Source organism: Saimiri boliviensis, chromosome 8, assembly GCF_048565385.1.
Source record: "Saimiri boliviensis isolate mSaiBol1 chromosome 8, mSaiBol1.pri, whole genome shotgun sequence".
Classification (NCBI taxonomy): Eukaryota; Metazoa; Chordata; class Mammalia; order Primates; family Cebidae; genus Saimiri; species Saimiri boliviensis.
Window position 1 is genome coordinate 62,889,685 of NC_133456.1, and position 21,738 is coordinate 62,911,422.

The window sequence follows — 21,738 nt, forward strand, 5'->3', positions numbered from 1 at the left end:
AGGCTATATGGAAGGAACCCATAGCGGCCTCTAAGATCTGAGTGGCCCCCAGCTAACGGCCAGCAACAAAGTAGGGGCCTCAGTTCTGTATCTGCAAGGAACTACATTCTGCCAACAACGAAGTGAGACTAGAAGAAGACCTTGAGCTACAGGAAAGAACACAGCCTCTAACATCTATTTTTAAAAAAAATAAGAAGGACATCTTTGGCTACAGCCTTACAAGACCCTAAGGCAGTGGACTCAGCAAAGCCAGGCTCAACTTCTTACTCACAGAAACCAAGATCATAAATGTACATTGTGTGAACATTGTGTAATTTGTTGTGCAGCAAGAAAAAACTAAAACGGTGACTTATCATTGTTATTTCACTTAGTATTTCTCCAACTGCTCAACTTTGAGCACTAGTTCATCAGTTTGTAGGCAATCTGGATTTGCACTCTTATGAGTGACCCATTCTAATATGTTTTGTCCAGTTTTTCCTACTAGTTGGCTTGTCTTGTCAAATTAAGAACCCTGTATATTATAAACTGTAATCATCTTTCCAAAGCTACCATATCACTACTGACTTTCTTTACGGTACCTTTTGCCATATGGTAAAAATGTCAAATATGTCCTTTTTTTTTTTTTTTTTAAGACAGATTCTGGATTTATAGCTTTAGTTAAGGTTTCCCCAATACTTGAATTGTACATGAAGTCTCTTTAAGATTAAATTTACTATCCATTAAGTGGAGGTACAGCATCATAAAGGTCACCATCCTGGTCTTCACACTGAGTAGGTGGAGGAAAAGGAGGAAGAGGAAGGGTTGGTCTTGCTATCTCAGGGGTGGCAGAGGCAAAAGAAAATCCCCGTATAAGCAGACTCCTGCATTTCAAACACGTTTTGCTCAACGGTCAACTGTATTTAATTTAAAACTTACTAGACTTAATTAATAAGACAGATAAACTGAGTGTTGATTGCCTCATTAGAGGACACATCTGAAGATTCCTTAATTTAAATAAAAGCTCTCAGTTCACTTAAAGCAATTTGATTTAAGGAAATGGCATGAAGGAATATACTCAATGCATGAAGAAAGCATACTTGACAAAAATATTTTAAGACTCCTTGTATTTAGCAAGAAGGTTTGAGACAGTATTCCCTTAGGTATGGTCTTTGAGATGTTCATTAATTTAGCTAATGGGAAAATGCCAGGTGTTCATGATATCTGACTGGAGAAAAGTCTTTATATCCTAGTTGACTAATAAAGACCCCTGCTTCCACATAATTCTCAATCACAATATAAGCAGACCCAGAAACCTTTTAGCAACATGTCAACTCTCTACACATTCATGCCTTCATTTTTATGTAATCATACCTATAGATGTTTAACCATTTGTAAAAGTTGACCTGGGTACTGCAGGTTCTGATGTTATATTACCCACATGTAAGTGTTTCTACATTAGCCATTTTAAGTAACTGTGCATAAGAAAAACCTACTTGAATCACTCTTCTGAATTCGTGGATACTGCTAGACTTTCTCTAAAATACTTCTACCTTTTTCTGAGCATTTATAAGTTCCACTGTGGCCTACTTCATTAATAATACACAAATGCACTTAAATTCTGAAATTCAAGCAAAGAAATCAGAGATGATAAGTAACAATAACAACAAACCAGGAAATCACTAGAGAAACCAAGTCTGGGCTCCTTAAGGCCTTTTTTATTAGAGCTGTAAATCATATCACTCAAAGGGGAACTTGGGGGAAGTTCGCACACAATCAAGTCTAACCTAGCAGCAGTACTGGAAATAACTACAGATGCAGTGCCAACAATGCTTGGATGATTGCCACCATGAGTAACATTTGTCAAGCATCTGTATGACTTAGCTACACTACAAAGCAGCTTTGCTATACAGTTCACAAGATTTCAGTTAATTACACTTTTAAAAATTATCTCCAGTGAAACAAAAGTCAGTCGAAATCTCAATACATTTGAGGAGGAATCTGGAGCCCTAACATTGAAGTGAATGGTCGAGGACCGCCTCCCAACATGAAAAACCCCACCAACATGTCTGAAGGCTGCAAAGGGATTCTCATCAAAATGGAAAGATGTCTACAAGGTAGTCACTTTTCTCCCAAATATTTTCTGATTTTGTTACTTTTAAATCCTCCCTTCCTCTCTAAATCCCCCTCCCAAACATCCCTCTTATCTGGGTCAACAATTAAATCACACAGGATCCTGATGCGCTCAAGAGTAATGCACATCTGTCTATGACATTGTACATTTACTGGAGCCAGATCAAGGGAACCAGAAAAAAACGTGCTGCATTCAAACCTTCACCCTAAATGGGTAGCCCTGCAGTGCTACAACTTTCAAAGTTGACACTGACAGTTATCTCTACAAACACTGAAGGGATCACTGGTGCCAAACAGGATGTCCCTGCTAGGAAGTTCATTGACTATAAATGTTATGTGGTGTCATAACAACTAATAACGTGCCAAGACTCTGGAGCTCCAGATTAACCACTGACAGACAACATGGGAAATGCGGTAAGTTCATCCTTATGAAACCAGAGCTCAGGGGAAGCACAGCATTTAACACTTCCATTTACAAGCGTTTGGGGAGGAAAATCTGGATCACTACAAAGCTGGAGAAAGTCTCCCTGCTGTAACTCAGAGCTGTGATGAAAATGACAAGAATTACAACCAAGGGAGAAAGGGAGGGAGCAAAGTTCACCACCTGAAGCTTATCTGGAATTCAAAGCAATCTAGGTTAATATTTTATGATGCAGAATGAATCAAAAGTACACCCCTCACCTGCACTGTTATATCTGCCTGGTGACATCTGATGAGGAGGCGTTAAACAGACAGCAGACCACTGCTATGACACAAAGAGGAAGAGGGCCAGAGAGGTAAAGAACGAAAAGAAAGAGTAGGAGAAAAGGTACAGCAGTATGCACCATGGGTAAGCAGAAAACTGAAGTTTATTTTTTGGTCTACTTCTTTTCCCCCATATTTTATCCTGGCTCAACACTCTGCTAATGTATTCCTCTAATTCTGAGTGTCTCAAACATCTGAACCAGAATTTTTTAAATGAGAGAGAAATCTTGTTTACAAAGAAGTTTCCCTAAAAAATTTCTAAATGTATAAAAACTGTCATCCCACTGAGAAACCATCCAACTCCTGGCTCTCCTGTGACTGATTTTACTCTACAATAATAATTTCTAACACTTACAAGATTTTAAATACTTCGTTTCATTCAATCTCAGGACAACTCTGAGGTAGGTACAGGATTTCCACAGTAACCACAAGTTGCAAGATCATATATCGCAAGCATGTGGTGGAATAAGAAGTCCAACCCCAAGCTTACATTTAATTTATATCTTATACCTGGTATTATTAAGAGACACTCTGTTCAACACAAAGCTCAAGTTCTTCTACCTTAGGTCACATGTCCTTGCTATTTTTAAAGGTGATTTTTAGAATGAATTACCATAATGGCTTTGCAGACTATGACTTCCTGATGCACCAGCCTGGCTATAAGCCACGGGTCAGATGAAGGGTCAGGAGGGTAGGTGGTTAAAAGAACTGAGTGGCTTCATCTCCTGCTAAAATTACACAAAGAAGACTAACTCAAAGCATTACTGACACAGAAAACCGGACTGAAAACAAGCTACAATTTATCAAAGTAGAGCAAGTTAGAATATAAATCAAAGGGAATGTCGTCTCTTGATTCTTAGGGTAACTAGCTCACTCTGGTGGACAGAAAACTCAACTACACAACTATCAATTTTCTCCCACACCACCTCATTAAAATACTGTGCTAAAATTAGGAAAACTGACTCAGACCAATTGATATACTTGACGATTTAAGTTTGCTCAAACTTTATGACCAGATCTACCTAGCATATATGGTTAACTATCTAAAATGTGTTAGCAACTCTATACCTCAAAATTTGTCTAAAATGTGAGATGTCTCTGAAAGCTGCTGAAACTCAAATATAAATCAGGATTTGCTTGTTAAAAACAACTAATAAATCTATAGCAAGAGTCACTATAATGAGCTGTTATGCAACAGAGGTAATCCTCTATTTTTTTTTCCAGAGGGAGTTTTGCTCTGTCACCCAGGCCGGAGTCCAGTAGCACAAATTCGGCTCACCACAACCTCTGCCTCCCGGGTTCCAGTGATTCTCCTGCCTCAGCCTCCCAAGTAGCTGGAACTACAGGCACACACCACCATGCTCGGCTAATTTTGTATTTTTAGTAGGAATAGGGTTTCTCCATGTTGGTCAGGCTCATCTCGAACTCCCGACTGCAGGTGATCTGCCTGCCTCAGCATCCCAAAGTGCTAGGATTACAAGCGTGAGCCACCGTGACCAGCAATTTTTTTTTTTTTGGTAGAGACAGGGTTTCATATTACAGTAGCAATTTTTTGATCTGGTAGAAATCACCTAAACTTTAATAAAACTTAACCATTAGGCCGGGCGCAGTGGCTCACACCTGTAATCCCAGCACTTTGGGAGGCCGAGGCGGGCGGATCATAAGGTCAAGAGATTGAGACCACCCTGGCCAACATAGTGAAACCCCGTCTCTACTAAAATGTAAAAATTAGCTGGGCAGGGTGGTGTGTGTCTGTAGTCCCAGCTACTTGGGAGGATGAGGCAGAAGAACTGTCTTAACCCAGGAGGCGGAGGTTGCAGTGAGCCGAGATCGCGCCACTGCACTCCAGCCTGGCACCTGGCGACAGAACAAGACTCTGTCTCAAAAAAAAAAAAAAAACTTAACCATTAAAACATTTATTATAATACTTATAGATATTTATTATCTTTATATAACAGGCACTATACTAGACACTGAAAAAAATAGCAGATAATAGGCTATTCCATTGTCATGCAGAAAATAAAAAAACTGTGTGCTACAATAGAGACCCTGTAGCTACTTCAGAATGAGTGGTATGTATAGACCACTATACATAGAAGGCCACTATGTACATTATTTGCAATCGCAGAAAACAGCAAGTAAACCAGATGTCCATCAGTAGTAAACAGCCCAAATATCCATCAATCACGATAAAAATATCCAACAGGCTATTAGGTAGTCATGAAAAGCTTCAGGTAGATCTGTACAAACTGATATGGAAGATGTGCAACACACACTGCAAACTGAAAACAACGAGGTCCGAACTGGGTATACCTGAATCTATGTGTAGACATTTCTTAAAGCAACTATTTTAGATGTGGGAACATGTATTTTAAAAATATCCCCAAAATTGCTAATAGTGATTACTTCTGGGAAGAGGAACTTGGGGTGGGAAGAGTCTATATTCCATTTAATATTCTTCAGAACGTACATATATGTATGTATTCCCTTCATTTCAATGTTGAAATTTTATTTTTAATATGTAAATAAAAGCCAAATCAGTGTGAAAGAAAATACGGGTGCTCTCTTCTTGATCTGTCTGCAAATGTTGTAATTCTAATTTACAGTCTTAATATATCAATGCTGCACGCAGAGAAGGTGGTAATAACATGTCCATCTATGTCTTTTCCCACCATTACTAATACTCAAATGTCTTTACCAAAGAAGAAAGTTCGTACCTCTTAAGCAGGTTATTGAGAAACTACAAATGTCCTGTGTGATAATACCCCTAAACTTAGGTTGTAAAAAATAAATAACTGTAAAAGAACTCCAATGATTCTAAAGGAAAATATACTTCAAAAGAATTTTCCAACACAAATAAGACTAATTATTGGTGGCATTTTGCAGTCAATGTCATTTCCAAAATTAGCCATTCAAACTCGTATTTTCACATTATAAGGCAATCACAATTACATGCCTAATAATACGGAAGGCAAGTAAAGTTTGGTACAACATGAGTTTTTTAATGAAACAAATCAGTTGAATTCGATTTTCTTACCTAATGCAGCATGACGTTCTTGCTCCTGACTCTTTTCCACAAAGGCTGTCATTTTTGAATATACGTCAGTCCACCAAGGATTATACTGCAAAATCTGTTCAACTGCCTCGTCTTCAAAAAAGTCAGCTCTAGGAAAAGCATTAAAAGAACTGGTTATATAGGATTTCACTGGCTTTCACTTTTTAAAATTTTATCTTAACTCATATTTGTACTAGAATTACAGATTTTTTACTTCAAAGTACATTTCAAGGAAAGACTGAACACTGTATTTACTTTCAGTTACTAACCACAAACATAAGTTACTTTCCATAAAACAAAACTAAGTACCCGACTAAAGGCATATGTAACATTTGATTTCTTTTTTTTGTTTCTAACTTTTTTTTTTAAAGAGATGGGTCTCACTCCATCATCCAGGCTAGAGTACAGTAGCATGATCATAGTGCACTACAGCCTCAAACTCCAGGGGTCAAGCAATCCTCCTGTCTCAGCCTCTCAAGTAGGTATGACTACAGGCACATGCTACTGTGCCTGGCTAATTTCTATTTTTTATAGAAATGTGGTCTTGTCCCTTGCCTAGACAAGTCTTAAACTCTTGGCCACAAGCAATCCTTCCACTTCAGGCTCCCAAAGTGTGGTGGGATTATAGGCTTGAGCCACTGTGTCCAATCTTTGATCTCTTTAAATAGAAGGTACGCAGAAAACCAGTCCTACCCTAAAGTCCCATCCCATATTCGACAATGTGAAATGAAGTAAATCTGAAGACACACAGGACTGAAATCCAGCACTTGTGCTAGGTATGCAGGTATCACGGACTTCAGTACAATTTCAATGAAGGAAAAAATTTTTGAACTCTACCAGCAAAGAAAAACAAGCAAATGAGTAGGAAATTCAGGATACTGCATCCCCTCAAAGAGGCTAACAGAGGCTACACACACACACACACACACACACACACACACACACACACACCATTTTTGGCATGTGCACTCACATTTTCTACCAAGATACAATCTATTTTATTAAGCTATACTAATTTTAACAGTTCCTTAAACTACTGAAGAAGATAAAAGCAACATGTATAGAGAAGAAAAAGCTAATTTTTCTGTACTCTACACTCCCTGTTTTAACTGAAAAAACAACAGCTATATTCAAAATATACCTCTCACTCTTGGAGGACCCTTACTCAGAAATGATTTTATCTTGCATTCAAAGTTGGAAACTGGCATTCTTGGGAAAAGCATAACAAAGTATAACTCATGGTGAAAATTTCACTTACATTTTAGTTAAATAGAAACTCAAGGAATTGGTTGCTTTGATACATTGAATTTTCTAACTGACAGTTTTACAACCTTAGACACAGTCTCCCCTTTCAACTGAGATACTGGAATCATTTAAAAACTTAAAAAATCAAAGACAACTTACTGAGTTCTTTGTATGTTCCAGGCACTGCATAACAAGTTTTGCATCCATTATTTCCTTAAATCCTTACACCATCACTATGGGCAGGGGGTACTATTAATACCCTCATTTTACACAGGTAGAAACAGAGGCTCAGAAAAGTTTTGTACCTTGGCTTAGTTCAAAGAACAAATAAAAAGTGTAGCTAGAATGTGAACCTACTTAATTCCTACTCGAGACTCCAAGCTCTTAACTAACAAAAATATTTCATTTTTATATATGAGGAAATAAAGTACATTTTAGACAAAACTGAAGAGCCAATATCTTGAAATGGGAATTCTCAATAGCAATTTCTGACAGGTGCACAGATAGAAGAGACTAGGACGAAACAGCTGCTTCATAAACTAATCTTGTTAAGTCTGTTTTCTTATCAGCTATCTCTTTGTCCTGAAAGTGAAGAAACTCTTGAATTGAGGTTCCCCTATAAATTCATCCAAAAATCAGAATGTGAGCTTTTTTCTAGGAAATAAATTCCAAAAGGATAAACAATAACAATAAATGGCTAAAATGCTAAGTAAGTCATTAATTCAGCAAAAAGTACTGACATCGTGCCATGTTCCATGCTCCATGTTAGACACTGGGGTTCCACTGCCGACAAGACATAGACAGTCCTGGCCCTTACACGACGTACAATCCCATGAGAGAGTCAAGCAATTACAATAGAGCAAATTGCTATGACATAACAGTACAAGATTCTAAGGCAAAATAAATTAGAATGACACGCAAGGACCCTGGAGGAAATAACATCTAAACCAATGGCTGAAAGATAATGAACAGTTAACCAGATTCAGAGGGATGGAAGAGAGTATTCTGTGCAAAAAACTGGTTGGCAAAGGCTAGAAAACAGGAAGGCACATTTAAGGAGGGAAAAAAGTTGAAAGAAGCTGAAAATAATATAGTGACAACCACCTTATAAGCCATGTTAAAAAAATTCCAAAGGCTATCTCTATGAACCAAACACGTAAAAGCTTTTACATAGGGGAATGACATTGGCATGGCTTGGAAACATCACTCTTACTGCAGCCTGGAAAGTGATTTAAAGGGAGAAACCTGGAGAAGCAGAAATAATGGTGGCCAAGAACAGGAGAGCAGCAGCAGACATGGAGCAAAGCAGAATGGATCTGATCCATATGTAGATGATGGAATCCTCAGGAGGCAGGGAATGAGGAGCTCGAAGAGTGAAGGATGACACTGAAAATTCTGGGCTCCACAACTCAGTGGACAACAGTGTCCTTCGTTAAGACAGGGACACAGGAGGGAAGCTAACAGACATGAGTGAGAAATAATGACTCCTACTTGGGATGGGTTGAATATGCCTTTTTTTAGGATTTACCAACAGACCTGTCCAACAGGTAGGTGTACATACAAGTCTGACGCTCAAGAGAGAGACATGGAAGTCTTAAGCATTTAAACCAGGAAAAGGACAAAACTGCCCAGGAAGAATGGGCACAGTGAGAGAAAATAGCCCTGGACACTGCAGAGCAGAGGACACTGAAGGCAAGAGTAGAGGAGCCCATCTGAAAAGATGTCATTTTCCTCCCCAAGGGACCACAATGAAGGAAAATAGGAAACTGGCTTGGTAAAACGGTATTTCTACCACCTCCATCCACCACCCCTCCAAAATATTTGATTATTTTGAGCAAAATTTCACTAATACAGTGCTAGTAATCTCAACTGTGAGGGTTTATGCTTGACATTGTCCATGAATTAAGAGTTTCAAACAAGCACTGATGGTTACTAATGTTTTACTAATTTTAAGGTCACTAATTCAACAAGCATTCACGGAATGCCCTCTACATGCACCATGGGGAAGATGAAGATCAGTAAAACTCACTTTCTGCCCTTAAGGACTCCATAATTTAATGAGAACCATGTATGTGAATACAGAACATTATAAAACAGTGTGGTGAAAACAAGATAAACTTTAATAGGGGAGCCCTGAGGCAGGCTTCCTAAGCCAGTCTAATAGGGAAGATACATGGGAGCAACAACTGAGCCTAGTCTGGAGATAAGCAACCACTATTCAGCCAATGTGGAGTCAGGAAAATAAATGGCAAAGGGATATGATGAGTAAAAGGAAATATATAAGAAGCAATGTGAGCTGGGCATGGTGGCTCACGTCTGTAATCCCAACACTTTGGGAGGCCAAGGCAAGTGAATAACCTGAGGTCAGGAGTTCGAGACCAGCTTGGCCAACACGGTGAAACCCTGTCTCTACTAAAAATACAAAAGTTAGGGCCGGGTGCAGTGGCTCACGTCTGTAATCCCATCACTTTCGGAGGCCAAGGTGGGTGGATCACCTGAGGTCAGGAATTCCGAGACCAGCCTGGGCAACATGGGGAAACCCCGTCTCTACTAAAAATACAAAAAAATTATCCGGGCATTGTGGCGGTCAACTGTAATCCCAGCTATTCGAGACGCTGAGGCAAGAGAACTGCTTAAACCTGGAGTTAGAGGTTGCAGTGAACCAAGATTGTGCCATTGCAATCCAGCCTGGGTGACAGAGCGGGACTCTGTCTCAAAAAAAAGAAAAAAAGGTTAGTTGGACATGGTGGTACATGCCTGTAATCTCAGCTACTTTGGAGGCTGAGGTGGGAGAATTGCTTGAACCCGGGAGGAGGAGGCTGCAGTGAGCCGAGATTGCACCACTGCACTCCAGCCTGGGTGACAGAGCAAGACTGTCTCAAAAAAAAAAAAAAAAAAAGAGAAAAGCAGTGTGATACAGGTGGGGAAATGCAAAAATTCATTATTGTTGTGGTGTAAAATGTGAGTAAGGAGTGGCAAAAGTGAAGCTACAGAGGTAGGCAGGGTCCAGATCACAGGGAACTTGCAATGACACAGAAAGGAGTGAGGTACTTTAAGCAGAAGAGCACCAAGGACAGGGTTAAGCAGATTTTCCTTTTCAGCATGTAAGACATCATACTGATGGTTCATGGTTGATGGATCTGAAGAAGTCCAGACTGGAAGCAGAGATGCCAGTTAGGCAGTTAAAGAGTGCTGCACTGAACTAGACACAGATGAGGGCCAGAAATTGATGAAGTGAGAAAAAAAAAATTACAGAGATAAATGGTACAACTTCAGGATTGATTGAATGTGTGGGATAAGAAAGAAGGCAAAGATGAATCCCTGCTTTCTAACCTGGGTGACTAGAATGAAAAATGGGGCATCAACCAAGTTAGAAAATTCACAAAGACTTTATAGAGGTAAAATGATGAGTTCAATTTTGGACATGTTGAAACAGAGGAGTCAGTGGGATGCCCAGTCACTCTCTAACCTTTCAATGTGCTTTTACTTCATAGCACTTGATCACAATAAAAATAGTGTCTACTTCCTCCACTATAAAGGAAGCCCCATGGAAGACACAGGGATTGAGATCTTGCCATATTCAGCACGGTATCCTTGGTCTCTGTGACACTTTGGCATGCAGTTCGTTCAGACAAATATTTGTTGAACAAAGAAATGAATAAATAAAAGAATGGATACGTAAAGTTGTATTCTAATGTTTTTTTTCCCTCAAGTTTTGTGTTTTGAATTGAGAGCTACATCAGAAACATGTGATATTGCTCCCAGCCTTCCAATTACTATTTGTTGTCTTAAGATCTATACAATAAATGCAAGAGCTTAATCAATATACCATCTTCTTTCACAAATTCAGAGTAATGAAAAATTATCACAATTTAAAATGGTACCACAATGGTATAAAATCATTTCTGTTCATTTTCTTATGTCACAGATGTTTAGAATACTGACTAAATTTTTGTGTTTCCTCCCAAATAAAGAAATAGGCAAGATATTATGAATTGGTTAATGTAAAATGTATGCCAACAATTAAAAAACAATTTGGGGCCGGGCGCGGTGGCTCAAGCCTGTAATCCCAGCACTTTGGGAGGCCGAGGCGGGTGGATCACGAGGTCAAGAGATCGAGACCATCCTGGTCAACATAGTGAAACCCCATCGCTACTAAAAATCCAAAAATTAGCCGGGCATGGTGGCACGTGCCTGTAATCCCAGCTACTCAGGAGGCCAAGACAGGAGAATTGCCTGAGCCCAGGAGGCGGAGGTTGCGGTGAGCCGAGATCGCGCCATTGCACTCCAGCCTGGGTAACAAGAGCGAAACTCCGTCTCAAAAAAAAAAAAAAAAAAAAAACAATTTGGGAAAAAGAAAACCTAACACTCCCAGCGAGAGAAATATGAACACTTGGCTATAACAATAAGCAAAGAGGAATGACTTAAGGAATGCTTCAAGATGCTGTCAACATATTTTAATGTAAAAATAATACCCCAAAAGAATTATAAATGATAACAAATGGATAATAAAAAACAATAAATATTTATGGATCATCTAGTATATGCCCAGCACTGTAGTGGGCTGTAAAACATGCAATATGTGTGTGTGTGTGTGTGTGTGTGTGTGTGTGTGTGTGTGTATACACATATATGTATATAAAATACCACAATAGCATCCAGATTCTACAACAAAAGACTTTCAAATAACAATCTAAAATCACATATGTGCCTTTTGAAGTGCATAAACTTTTCTTTACAATCAATTAACTTCACCGTGTTCTGTTTAGGCTGAAATTAAAATTAGTTTTCCTAAAGCCCCCTCAAATGCTGACATGAGAAAACACTATGACTTGTAAAGACAAGTCAAACAACTTACAAATAGGTAATATTATGCTAATATTATATACATTATGTATTATATGTATATATTACAATGTATTATCTGCTGGTAGATAATTTAAAGTGAGCCTTTTTTCTCCACTGTTTTAACCACTATCAACAATAAAAAAAAAAAAAGCACTGAGCTAAAAAACATTTTTAATTAAAAATTTAAAAGAATTTTAGTTGCATTTCATTTAATATTAATACATTTGGGTGAGTCAGTCCGCTAATATAAATAATGAGTAGAAACACAAAAATTGCACTGAGCCAAAGTCTCACTGCTATCAGAAAAGTCACAAAGAACATTTACCTCATGACTCCCACTCTCCTCACTTAGCCCATGACTAAATTTAAACCATTCCTGTAAGAAGAACTGTTCTTTGAGAAGTGGAAAGAATATTTCATGTATAGTATTAAAGAAAATGAGCTTCTGGATAAAGAAATACAGAAGATGGAGAAAAATAAGAGCTGCTTATAATATCACACTAACTTTAAATTCCAATTTCCTAATTCTCTCAGGCCATAGTTATTCTTCTAGTTTTAGAAGAGAAGAGATAGGCAGTTCTTCTAATTAAGCTCCCTCCCACTTGAAATTTCAGTCTTGTAAGGCTCATTCTGTTTTTATGCTAGCCTGAAAAATCTGCTGACAATGAAATTTCCACTTTAAATATTCAGCATGACTTTAAATGGGTTTCTTCAAATTACTCTTCAGTGGACCTTTAAAACCACAATTGGAGAGATAAAGGTAATTAGAAATAGCTATGTAAATGGAGTTGAATCTCTCAGATGTCCTCCAAAATGTAACATACTCTGCTCTTACCCAGTTTCCCTTAGGATGTTGAACAGTTCAACCATTTATCATTACACATCAGTCATTCCATTTGCACATCACAAGATATATCCCTGCCATTCCAATTAGTATCCTACTGTGTCACAGGAGATAGAACGTTAATCACAAGAGCTACAGCGGTGAAACTGAAATAGTGTACATGAAAAGGATATACAAAATGACAAATGGAGAGACTCTTTTCAAGTCCTGGCCAAGCCACTTAGTGGCAGTGTGACCTTGAGCAAGTCCCTCCTCTCCTCATCTGTTGTAAAAACGAAATAATCACAAGAGCACTTAATAAGCTGCAGGAACTATACAAATATAAGGAGACATGATGATTACAGCTATATATGTAACAGTCTAGAAAACGTTGACCCAGAATAATAATTGAGGTCTACACCAACATAAAATATTCATTCTCCACGCATCCTAGTAGAGCCACATGTCCAAGAGAGGTCAAGTGATAAGCCTTAGAAGAAATGCGCTATCCTGGCCAGTGGGGAGTATCACAATCTCTAAAGTGATCAGGTACCTTTCTGTTAATTAGATAAGTTCTTTATGCAAATATAAGCCTGATGGAGACAGATTATAGCCAAAAACACAATTAATGCTGGTGGGAAATACAGTAAAATTTCAAATTAGATTTATGCTCTACCACAAAGAATAATTATTTGTTCATTGGAAACATATCATTGATTACAAGTGCTAATGGATGAAAGTATTAGGAAGATCCTGGGATAAGCCAAGAAATGGTGGTACAGGTATATTCAAATTCCTAAAGAAATTGAAACATATTTTCATTTATGCATACTATTAATTGCAACCAAAAGTTTACTTAAAAGAAGTGTAATAGTCTCATGAATTTGGTGTTCTATTTTTAAGCCTGGCAAGCAAAAAAACTTTTTAGAAGTATGTTAGACGAGTTCTCTCTTGCTAAGATGAACAACTTGAGATATAAGAGGCAACATCTTACAAAGAACACAGAGATACAACAGTCATAGGTTAATTCAAATGTCCATTAAGGTCTTCAGTCATCAATAATTTCTGGAATCGAAAACGCACATGCCTAACAGAGTTAAAAAGACACTCAAAAATTTTAAAATAAATGTCAAGTAAATTATTTAATCCTCAAAAAATTAATTACTCACAGATAATGATCAGGATCAAACTTGGCCAGCTCAGTGGCCAGGCGCTTCTGTCTTCGTTCAACGGCAGGGGTGAAGTCTGGATCCTTAATATCAACAACATCACTCAATTCATCCTGTGGACACCCAGAAAAGAAAGAATAATTGCTATGTCCTATTTTTAGCATTTAAAAATCAAATTTTGCACAAAAAGCCAAAGCACAGGAAGAACCTAACTGATCAGTAAACCATGACGCCACCTGCAACATTTAGATTCAAATCCAACAAATGTTTAAGCACCTACTACTACTTGGTAGGCCCTGTTAGATCTTTCTCATAAATTACCTTATTTAATCCTTACAACAAACAAGCTGATTGACATATATTAAGGCTATAAAAGTTTAACATAAAAAACAGAAATAAACCCCCACAGGCAAGCAGGAACATTTAATTCAACATCCATTTCCCCATTTACACCTAGAGATTTGAACGTTATTAAATGTAGAGTGTCTTGATTATCAGACATCTACACTTAGTCTTTTCTCTCTTCCTATAGCCTAGCTCAGCTGGTCTAAAGAAGCATTACCATACAGATTGAATGTCCCTTATCTGAAATGTTTGGGACCAGTTTGTTTTGGATCTTGAATTTTTCTAAATTTTGGAATATTTACATTACACCAGTTAAGTAGCCCTATTCCAATAACCCCAAATGCAAAATACTGCAAAGAGTATTTCCTTTGAGTCTCATGTTTGTGGTCAAAAAGTTTTGGATTTTGGACCATTTCAGATTCCATATCCTGTAGAAGACTATATACAGGCTGGGCGTGGTGGCTCACTCCTGTAATCCCAGCACTTTGGGAGGCCAAGGCAGGTGGATCGCTTGAGCCCAGGAGTTTGAATCAACCTGGGAAACATGGCAAAAACCCATCTCTACAAAAAAAATACAAAAATTAGCCAGGCGTGGCCACTCCTGCTTGTAGTCTCAGCTACTTGGAAGGCTGAGGTGGGAGGATGGCTTGAGCCAAGAAGATGGAGTCTACAGTGAGCCAATATCATACCACTGCACTCCAGTCTCGGCAACAGAGCCAGACCCTGTCATAAATAAGTAAATAAGAAAAAAAAAATTTTTTTATGGGCAATTTTGACACACAGTATATGACTTTCCACTGAAAAATGTAAAAACCAAATCCTAAGAATCAGTTTTCCTATAATTGCCTTTACCTAGATGTGTATACATTGATATGGAACATGTTTCCCAAGCCAAATCCTACAGAATAAATGCACATTAGAAAAACTACCTAGGATAACATACGATCTTTATTCTTTTCACCAGAATTGTAAATAAAGAAACCTTATACAATGTGAAATACTCCTAAAACTGTCTTTGTTTCTTTCTTCTGCCTCACTACTCCTGCTACCAACCACAAGTGAGAAGTACAGATATTGGAAGAAGCTTAAAGAATATTAGCTGAAAAGAAAGGAAAATTACTTAGAGAGTTGAGAAAGCAAACTGTTAAGACATTTATAAACAGAATTACAGGTTGGTACCTAATAGGCAGGTTTAAAAGTTGACGGCTATGATGCAAAAACCACTGCAACAAACGTGAGCAATGCTGAATCAGTTAGAGACAGGATACAGCCTCTCCACATAAGCAACATTTCCATATAATAATTTTAAAATTCTCTCATCCCTATCACAATCCATTTAGCTTAAGTAGTATCAACAATATTTCACCTAAGCACATACTAATATAATAAAAGAGTTCAGAGACCTTTTTAGAAGTCACTGGAACAGGCCAGGTGTGATGTCTCACACCTATAATCCCAGCACTTTGGGAGGCCGAGGTGGGCAGACTATCTGAGATCAGGAGTTCGAGACCAGCCTGGCCAACATGGCAAAACCCTGCCTCTATTTAAAAATACAAAAATTATCTGGGCACATTGGTATACACCTATAATCCTAGCTACTCAGGAGGCTGAGGCAGGAGAATTCTTTGAACCTGGAAGAAGGAGGTTGTAGATTATGCCACTGCACTCCAGCCTGGGCAACAGAGCAAGATGGCCATCTTAAAAAAAATAAAAAAGTCACTGGAACATCTAGAACATCATAATACTGTCAAGTACAAACATTCTGGGCAAATACCAGATTACTGGCTATCACCAAACTTACAAAATTTTACAATCCTAAAGTTCCTTTGAAATTTACTTTTTGGAGACTTATAATGTATTATACTATCCTACAGAAATATTATTATTTAGTATTTTCCTTTGAATGTCATGCTGGTGCTCAAAAAGTTCTGCTTCTACATCCCAGCTCCAGTGTAATCACAAAGATTCTCTGAACCTCAGCTTCTTTACTACAGAGTCCAGTGACATCTCTATCACAGCACTAGGTATTAGCTTCCTCTGATATAACAAATTTGCACAAACATGGGCTTATTAACACAATGCACATTTATTATCTTGCAGTTCTGGAGGTCAGAAGACCAAAATCAGTCTCCCTAAGCTAAAATCAAGAGGTTCTAGGAGAGATTGTTTGTCCTTTCCATCTTAGAAGCTATCCTCATTCCCTGGTTTGCAGCCTCACATCATAATACCATTATTCCATTGGCTTCTTTTTTTGAGACAGAGTCTTACTTTGTCGCCCAGGCTGGAGTGCAGCAGTGCTCGGCTCACTGCAACCTTCACCTCCTGGTTCAAGCAGTTCTCCTGCCTCAGCCTCCCAAGTAGCTGGGATTACAGGTGTATGCAACCACGCCTGGCTAATTTTTGTATTTTTAGTAGAAATGGGTTTTCACCATGTTGGCTAAGCTGGTAGCAAACTCCTGACCTCAAGTGATCTGCCCACCTCGGCCTCCCAACGTGTTGAGATTACAGGCACAAGCCACTGTGCCTAGCCTCTCCCTTGGCTTCTATTATCACATGACCACCCCCCCCTTTTTTTTTTTTTCCCATTTTTGACCCTCTTTCTTCCCTCTAATAAGGACCCTGTAATTAGAGTGGGCCCACTTAGATAACCCAGGATACTCTCCCCATCTCATCATTCTTAACATAACCACATCTGCAAAATACCTTTTGCCACATAATATAACATATTCTGGGGATAAGCACAAAGACATCTTTTGAGGGGAAGGGGGCAGGTTTCTGTACCACAGGCTACTGTGAGGATTAAATGAGATAATATAAGTAAAGAACATGCAGAGGCCTCGATCCATTCAATAATGTCAGTTGCCTTTCTTTCTGTCTGCCTCCTCCACTGCCGCTCCCTGTTACTTACTGGTTAGCTTGCTACTGAGTACAAAGCCTCTCCTCTGCTTCCATTTCCTCACTTGCTAATAGCAATTCATTATTTCACCTGGAGCAGAAATAAAGTCATAAATGGGGTATAATCTGTGAGTCTTTGTAGATAACTCTGCGTTTCAGGAGATAAAAGGACTTTGGCTGTGCTAAGTGCTTTAAATAAAATGCTAACTGCACTGAGAATAGACCCAGATTGTGAGCACAGTTCTGCATAATCTAGCCCATCTTGTTGTTCACATGCTCAAGTCACTCACTATTCTTTCCATTTCTAGATCCCGTCAATCAATCCCAACCCTGAGCCTTTGCACTTATAGTACCCTTCTCATTACTGAGAACTCAGTGCAAATGTCACCTTCTCAAAGGAGTCTTCTCTGGGCATCCTAGCCAAAGTAGCACCTCCAGTCTTTTTACCTCACCCCATCCTTTCCCTTTACATATAAATACTTGTCATTATCCTGCTACTGGTTATTTGTTTACATAATTACTGTCTGATTCCCCACCAGAATGTTCTCTGAGGGTAGAGATCTCATCGATCATCTTCTTCACTGTATCCCCATCACTGTGCCTGGTGTCCAATATTAAATCATCCATTCCGCAAATAGTGCTAGAGGGCCTGCTATGCAGTAGGCACTGTTCTGGGTGCTGAAGTGCAAATCCAGTAATAAACACACAGACCAGGTCTCTACTCTCATGGGAAGGAGAACTGACCAATAAGAAAGCAGCTCTCTTTTCTTTCTCCCTCTTCATCCCCCTGGCCTCCAGATTCAGGGCCTCCACATACAGTGATGCAACATGTACACAGCAGAACATGAATGTTCACAGCAGTGCAAGCCTCACCCCAGCTTGTTCTATACACAGTCACATGCAGCAGCCCTGTTCAAACTGGACTCTACAAAAGAAACAGAAACAAACTAAACCCCAGTAGCCTGGGGTTTAGAAGTAGAAGGCATCAATCAACCAAAGGGAAGAAAAAGGATGAAAAGTGTTCAACTATAACAGGATAAAAAGCTTCATTTTTCTTTGAAACAATTGGTATGGCCACTAGTTATTCGAGCTATTTAAAGATAGGTGTTGCCAAGAAAAGGTCATGCAGGATTTACATTAGGCTTACGGAAGTTTAGGCATAGGTAAGGCAGAGGCAATCCAGAGAGAAAATAAAGAACAGTGAACACATCTGGCTAGTGGGTCTCCTGGAAACAATGGCCTCAGGTCCCCGTGTAGCCAAGAGGAGGACACGACCAGCAAGCCTGACGTCCTGCAGTGCTGGCAGCAGCAGTCCCAGGAGCTTGCTGGGTTGGCGCCCAGAGACTAGGATTGTTGCTGCTGGCAGCCACCACTGCCAGAAGCTTGTTGTGAAGTCCTGACTTTGAGCAGCCAGGGCAGTTTTCCAAAGGCATCCTGGTGGCTGGCAACAATTTCAGAAAGGAAAGCAAGCCTGGGGGTAGGGGGAGTATATCTGTGTGTATAGGGAGTAGAGGGAGGAATGTTCAAAGAGAATTTCTTTCTGCAAAAATATTTTATTTTCTTATTATCTGCATAAAATATAGAAGTTTGCAAGCAAATCCTCTCTAAAAAGTTGGAGTCAAAAAATTTGAAAGACTTCTGTAAAGGGCTAAATTATTCAATGAAGAAAAGATCCCTGAATGTTGAAATTATGAAGAATTTTTTTACTTTCTTTGTATTATATTTTCATAATATATCTGTATTGCTTTTATTATCAGAAACAAAAAAGCTATTTTTCATCCATGGGGGGAGGAAAAAGCTGTAAAAATACTGATATGCGTAGTCAATGAAACTGTATGGACCTCTCTTCATCTACAGGCAGAACCAGAAAACATAAACTTGTGAGAAAATACTATTTGAAAAAATGGTGAGGTTTTAAAAATCATTTTTTAAATCAGAAGACATGTTCTAAAATCTCTTCTTTGTGATCATCAATTTAGTTTCTTCTAGCTGCTTTACTCATAGAAACAGGGTCATATTGTTAAACTTACATGATCACTCAGTTTTGAACCACTTGTTACAGCTGCCATAAACAGAGCAGCTGTGAATGCAGAACTCTGCAAGTAATTAACCAATTATGCAAGATTTATGTGGCAATATTTCATAAAACATATCTACCTTAATATCTTCAGGAAGATACATTTGAATTTTTGGAATATTGGGTTTACACTTGATTTCTAAAAGTCTGGTTGTTGCACACAAAGTGCTCAGCACAGTAAATCCCTGGAGCAAGGTGAGCTTCAGGATTCACTCTTTCGGAGTTTAGAAAGGTAATATGGTGCACACACCGTGTTTTAGGTAATACCGTCTAAGAAGTCTGGGGCAGCACCCATATCCAAATACTATTTCTACTGGAATTTTTTTACTATGTACATTAAATGGGATTCAAAAACTTACAGAAGTTCAGGTCAAGTTTTACCACCAAATTAAATACTATAAAACTTTCAGTTTTCAGAACTTTTTGTGATCCCAGTATTGCACATACGGGGTTATAAACCTGTACTACAAGTAATATATTATTTCTATTATAAAAGCCTTAGAGTTTCCCCAAATGCTCAGCTGTTTTTCCCCTACATTAGGAAATACACAAATTGTTTAGAAAACCAATGCTCATGCAATTAAAATTTGAAGAAGAGTTTAATGATTTTAGACAAGCCATTTTAAATGCTTAGAATAATAAACATTAAATTCAGTGGTTCACTTCCTTTTTTTTTTTTTTTTTTTTGAGATGTAGTCTCACACCCAGACTGGAGTCCAGTGGGCATGATCTCAGCTCACTGCAACCTCTGACTCCTGGGTTCAAGTGATTCTCCTGCCAGCCTCCCAAATAGCTGAGATTACAGGTGTGCGCCACCATGCTCACCTAATTTTTGTATTTTTAGTAGAGACAGTGTTTCACCATGTTGGCTAGACTGGTCTGGAACTCCCGACCTCAGGTGATCCACCTGCCTTGGCCTCCCAAAGTGCTGGGATTACAGGCATGAGCCACCGCGCCCAGCCACAGTGGTTCATTTCTGATGAGAAACAGAGGGATGTAGACAGGAAGGGACAGACATGAACTTCAATTATATTGGCTAATGTTTAATGTTTTCAACCTAAGAAACAGATATCTAGGTATTTGATACATTAGTTAAGACATTTAAAAAGACAAAGTATAGCAGCTTTAAAAAAAAATCAACTTAAATTATTAAGTGAACATTTTCAAGATACAAGAATTTCTGACCTAAAAGGGACTCATTCTAGGCTCACATTATGGCATTCCTGCAACATCTCAGCAACTTGTCAGAAATCCTTCACAAGGAGTTTCCCTAAACAGCAGCAGCAATTAAGAAACAATCCCTAGCCTCAGGAAGCACTTCTAATCCAAATATAAAATCTGTACTTAGCCTGTGTGACATTTATTATCATTTGCAGATAGTGTTAGACCGGCAAGCCCCAAACAGACTGACCACAAACTAGCTCTTGGCCAAACAAGAGATCCATTCACTATAGTTCCTGCTATAGACAACACTGACTCTATTCTAATTACTTCTGAGATCACCGGTGAATGTGATCAAGCAGAGAGAATATGAGCAGACCACAGCTCAGCAGAAAAACATCTACGTTTTCAGAAGGAAGGCTATTTCATCAGCATTATTTGCTCCTAAGTAAATCTCAATTTTGTTCCCTTTAAGGAATTTTGAGAGCATTTTATATGGGCAGGAGTCTTTACAGCATTCTACACTTTCCAAATAGTTTTCACATGCACTATCTTTATAAATTTTCAAGACGGCCTTATGAAGTAAGTAAGCAAATTTATCCCCACTTTCCAAAGAGGAGACAAAATTTACTTGTGGTCAAATAAGTAAGTAAGTTGGCCTGGAATCCCAAATTTAAACAGAGGAAGGAGCTGGACCAGAACCTAGGTCTTCTCCCTTTCCTTGGTAAATTGATACATGTCTTACAATAATAAACTACATTCTAAACAGGTGTAATAGCCTCTACTCAAATCAGGGATAAAGAAAAAAATTATTCATTCCAGTTTCTTCCACTGAATTAAAAATTAAGTTTACAAAAATTTCATCACATAACAATCCAAGAGACATGTTTTCCTTCTTTTTTGAGACGGAGTCTTGCTCTGTTATCCAGGCTGGTGTGCCGTGACAAAATCTTGGCTCACTGCAACCTCCGCCTCCCAGGTTCAAGAGATTCTCCTGCCTCAGCCTCCCAAGTAGCTGGGATTACAGGCACGCACTCCACGCCCAGCTAACTTGGCCAACGTGGCAAAACTCCATCTCTACTAAAAATACAAAAATTAGCCAGGTGTGATGGTGGGGGCCTGTAATCCCAGCTACTTGGGAGGCTGATACAAGAGAATCACTTGAATCCAAGAGGCAGAGGTTGTCATGAGCCAAGATCTCACCATTGCTAACCTTAGCAACAGGGTGAGACTCAAAAGAATAAATAGACAATGGTACCTACCACAC

The 21,738-nt window shown here is 38.8% G+C and overlaps 1 protein-coding gene across 2 annotated transcripts in view; it reads right to left on the reverse strand.

The window, feature by feature from the left end:
* The window catches only part of SHQ1 (SHQ1, H/ACA ribonucleoprotein assembly factor), a 100,605-nt gene that overhangs the window by 71,169 nt on the left and 7,698 nt on the right, over positions 1–21,738 (reverse strand). For both annotated transcript variants that reach the window (XM_039477283.2, XM_010350132.3), the window contains 2 exons: positions 13,994–14,106; positions 5,891–6,018 (listed from right to left, as the gene is read on the reverse strand). In XM_039477283.2, coding sequence (XP_039333217.2) covers positions 5,891–6,018; positions 13,994–14,106 — 241 coding nt within the window. The remainder of the gene's footprint in view (positions 1–5,890; positions 6,019–13,993; positions 14,107–21,738) is intronic.